Raw genomic sequence first — 3,681 nt, forward strand, 5'->3', positions numbered from 1 at the left:
GAGATCATTGCATCATTGCCCGGCGGGCAAATGCAATGAAATTTGTACTCTCCCGACAATAAAGAGCCCTGGGAGATCAGGCGATGGTTAACATTGAGCCCTGCATATTATGTAAAGTTCATTATTTTCCATAATGTAATGATAAAACTTGAACTTTCATATATTTTAGATTCATTGCTCACTAACTGAAATATTTCAGGTGTTTTATGGTCTTAATACGGATGATTTGGGCATACAGTTCATTAAAACCCCAAATTCTTATCTCACAAAATTAGCATATTTCTCTCTCTGAAGCAGCTGGGGGCGGGAGCAGCTGTTTATATTGACCTTTAACCTTTCTGCTGTCTTTTTTCCCCTGCAGTTCATGAAGCATTTGTAGCTGAAGCTGGACGGACGGTCACTCTGCCATGTCGACATCCCTTTAATGACAGTGTCTTAGTTGTGGAGTGGAGCAGAAGTGATCTGGGAGAGGAATATGTGCTTCTCTATCGAGACGAGCAGATTGATAAATCCTACCAGAAGCCTTCTTTCTGGGACCGGGTGGACCTGCAGGACAGACTCATGGAGAATGGAGATGTGTCTTTGGTTCTGGAAGACACCAGGACTTATGATTCTGGAACATATCAGTGTAGGGTGGTCCACAGGAGTTTCGGTGAAGATGAAGAAAGTGTAGTCTGCACCATCCAGCTGGATGTCAGTCCTTCTTCTCCTCCTCTTCTTCCTCCAGGTAAGTCTGTTTCTGGACCAGGGCTTCCAGCAGCTTCTTGATGTTGGGATGAATCCTCTCAGATCTGGTCTTTGCTTTTTAAAAGACATTGTTGAGGGGAAGGTCTCAGTAGAGTGGATAACGTCATTCAGCCATTTTCAGACTAACACCTGCTTCTGCTTTGCAGGGGATGAAAACGAAGATGATGAATATGAAGCAAATGATGGAGGAAACAAGGTCGCAGGGATCCCGTTTAAAGAAACTGTGGAAGGAGCAAAGGAAGGAACTATCGTTCTGCTTGTTTTCTTTATGATAGTTTTTGTTATTGCAACTTTTCAGATATATAAAAGAAAGGTGAGGCTTCACATAAGACTGTAGTCATTTCACAACGAGATACGGTGAAAATCTGGAGCCAGTCCAGAGTAGGTGTTACTTTTCAGTCTCCGGGGCTTAAAAAGAAACTAGTCAGGAACATGTCACCAGGTTCTTCTAGCATTTCTTCAAAACTGGATTCTTGTTCCGTCCATCTATATACTGCTGCATTTCAATTACAGTGTGTCAGATGTGTGTGCGTACCTGTCTAGCCCTCAGAATGAGGACCAATTAATGCAAAGTGAGGACATTTTGCAGGTTCTCACATGCTATTTTGCTAATGGTAAGGTTTAGGGCTAAGGTGTCATTGGGTTTAGGGTGATTTATGCATCGGTAATGAAAGAAACTCATGGTTCCTTGTTTCTCTGGCCTTGGTTTATGGCTGTAAGCAGAAAGTCTGTCCTCGTACCAAATCCTCAGCCTCTGAAGGACATCATCCACCACAGTGGTCAGATTTATGTTGGAAAACGGCTGTTATCTCTGATGAAATGACAAAACTGCACCTGGTTGGTGACAGAGGGACCTACCGGTACTACCACATTTTATTTAGTGGTTTGAGAATAATCCTTATTTATGACTTTAAACAGTTTTTTTCTGTAGCATTTTAATTCTGTATGAGGATTTTATAGTGCTGCTCAGTGTAGCAGTGGGTCGCACTGCTGCCTTGCAGCAAGAAGGTTCCGGGTTCCAGGGTCCCGGCCCGGGTCTTTCTGCACGGAGTTAGCATGTTCTCCCTGAGCATGCGTGGGTTCTCTCTGGGTACTCCGGCTTCCTCCCACAGTCCAGAAACATGAATGTTAGGTTAAATGGCTTCTCTAGATTCTCCTTAGATGTGAGTGTGTGTGTGAATGGTTGTTTGTCATGTTTGTCTCTGGGATGCCCTGCGATGGACTGGCTACCTGCCGAGGGTGTACCCCGCCTCTCGCCCGTAGACAGCTGGAGATAGGCTCCAGACCCCCTCACGACCCTTATTGGGACAAGCGTGTCAGATAATGGATGGACTTTATAGTAACTTTAAAGTTATGCAACATTTTGCTGGTCTGTGACATAAAATCCATTAAAGTTTGGTAAAAGGGACACATCTGGAGTGTATGAATACTTTTTGGAGCCAGTGTATTTCACTCCTAATGTTTTAATTAATCCATTTTGTTCCTAGAATATCTAAAAGTAGAACGGGAGGCAGATCTTTTAGTTATCAGGCTCCTTTTTGATTAAGCTTATTGTTAGAGTGGCTCAGGTTATGCTGAGCTATCTCTAAAGTTATACTGCTATAGGCTTAGACTGCTGGAGGAAATAGGGACCCATTTTTCATCACTCTGCTTCATTATATCTCTAATCTCCCACTCTGCAGAATCTGAAACAACATACTTTAAAGGTCATTTGTCATCTGATGAGCCTTCCATTGAAACTTATAAGCAAAGTTAACAGTAAACATGTGATGGACCTACATGGCCATTACAATATGCCTGCTTAAGCCATGTTTAGAGTATAATATAATGATTTAAAACAAAGTTTTTAGAACTTATAGCATTTAAGTCATTAAACTGTCATATTACAGCTTTAGGTTGTCTGAAAATCTCAGAGAATACAGAAAAAGATTTATTGACTTACACAAAACCATATAAAGAAGCAATTTTGACAATCCATGTTTTAATTTCTGCTTGGTTAATCAATCTAGAAGTGAATACATTCATGTAAAACATCCAGGGCAGAAAACAATGCAATAAAATCTAGTTCTATAAAACAGACGATAGTTTCTCTAAATCACAGCAGGTTATTAAAACATCTACAGAATCAGAAACAAAACTATTGGTAATAATTTAAAGAAAATTTTACCATAAAAGATCTTTAAAAGACAGAAACATAAAAGAAAATATTTTTAAGTGAATATAATACAGACTTTGAATCTGACATTTAATGGCAAAATTGTCAAGTCTGAACCTTAGACTAAGATTTATTTTGTCATTTTGTATACGTGAGTGTATACAAAAAGAAATTTCTATTAAAACAGCTCTAGACAATTGCATTTTTTAAAGTGCAGCCTTGAAACAAAGTAATAAAAACAGGAGAACAAATAGTAATATAAACAAATGACTGTATATTTACAGTTCTAAACTTTTTTAACCTCATGCCAAATGAACCATTGTAGTGCAAAGAAACACAATAAGTGAACTCTTAACCGAGTTCTTTGTCATCTTATAGCTGAAATATTACCAGGTTTAGATTATTACACTTTACCTGTACTCGTTTCCATGTAAACAGTAGATTACCACCATTAAAGAAAAGCTTTCTCTAGAAACATGTGAGTTCCATGTCACTAGATGGACATTTTATCACGGGCAGACATGGAAAAGGTTTTTGCTGTTCCTTTCTGTGGCATCTAACTGATGTTGCATATTGCAGCAACTTCATGAAACAAAAAAGCTGCTGAGAGGCTGAGATCAAACTGGTGTTGAAATGAACTTAAACAAAAAGGGTAGAAACAACGTAGAATCAATCCCAAATATAACTTGTCAAACATACACTACTGTTCAAAAGTTTCGGGTCACATTGAAATGTCCTTATTTTTGAAGGAAAAGCACTGTACCCTAACCAGAGTAGAA

General features: G+C 39.2%; 1 protein-coding gene across 2 annotated transcripts in view; it reads left to right on the plus strand.

Annotated features, from left to right (window-relative positions):
- Positions 1 to 3,271, plus strand: part of LOC107098811 — a 4,498-nt gene extending 1,227 nt beyond the window's left edge. For both annotated transcript variants that reach the window (XM_015396658.1, XM_015396657.1), the window contains exons 3-4: positions 362 to 727; positions 894 to 3,271. In XM_015396658.1, the coding sequence (XP_015252144.1) occupies positions 362 to 727; positions 894 to 1,084 (557 nt within the window). In that variant the 3' untranslated portion in view covers positions 1,085 to 3,271. The remainder of the gene's footprint in view (positions 1 to 361; positions 728 to 893) is intronic.
- The last annotated feature ends 410 nt before the right edge of the window (positions 3,272 to 3,681 follow it).

This window comes from Cyprinodon variegatus, unplaced genomic scaffold (assembly GCF_000732505.1).
Source record: "Cyprinodon variegatus isolate N-32 unplaced genomic scaffold, C_variegatus-1.0 Scaffold811, whole genome shotgun sequence".
Classification (NCBI taxonomy): Eukaryota; Metazoa; Chordata; class Actinopteri; order Cyprinodontiformes; family Cyprinodontidae; genus Cyprinodon; species Cyprinodon variegatus.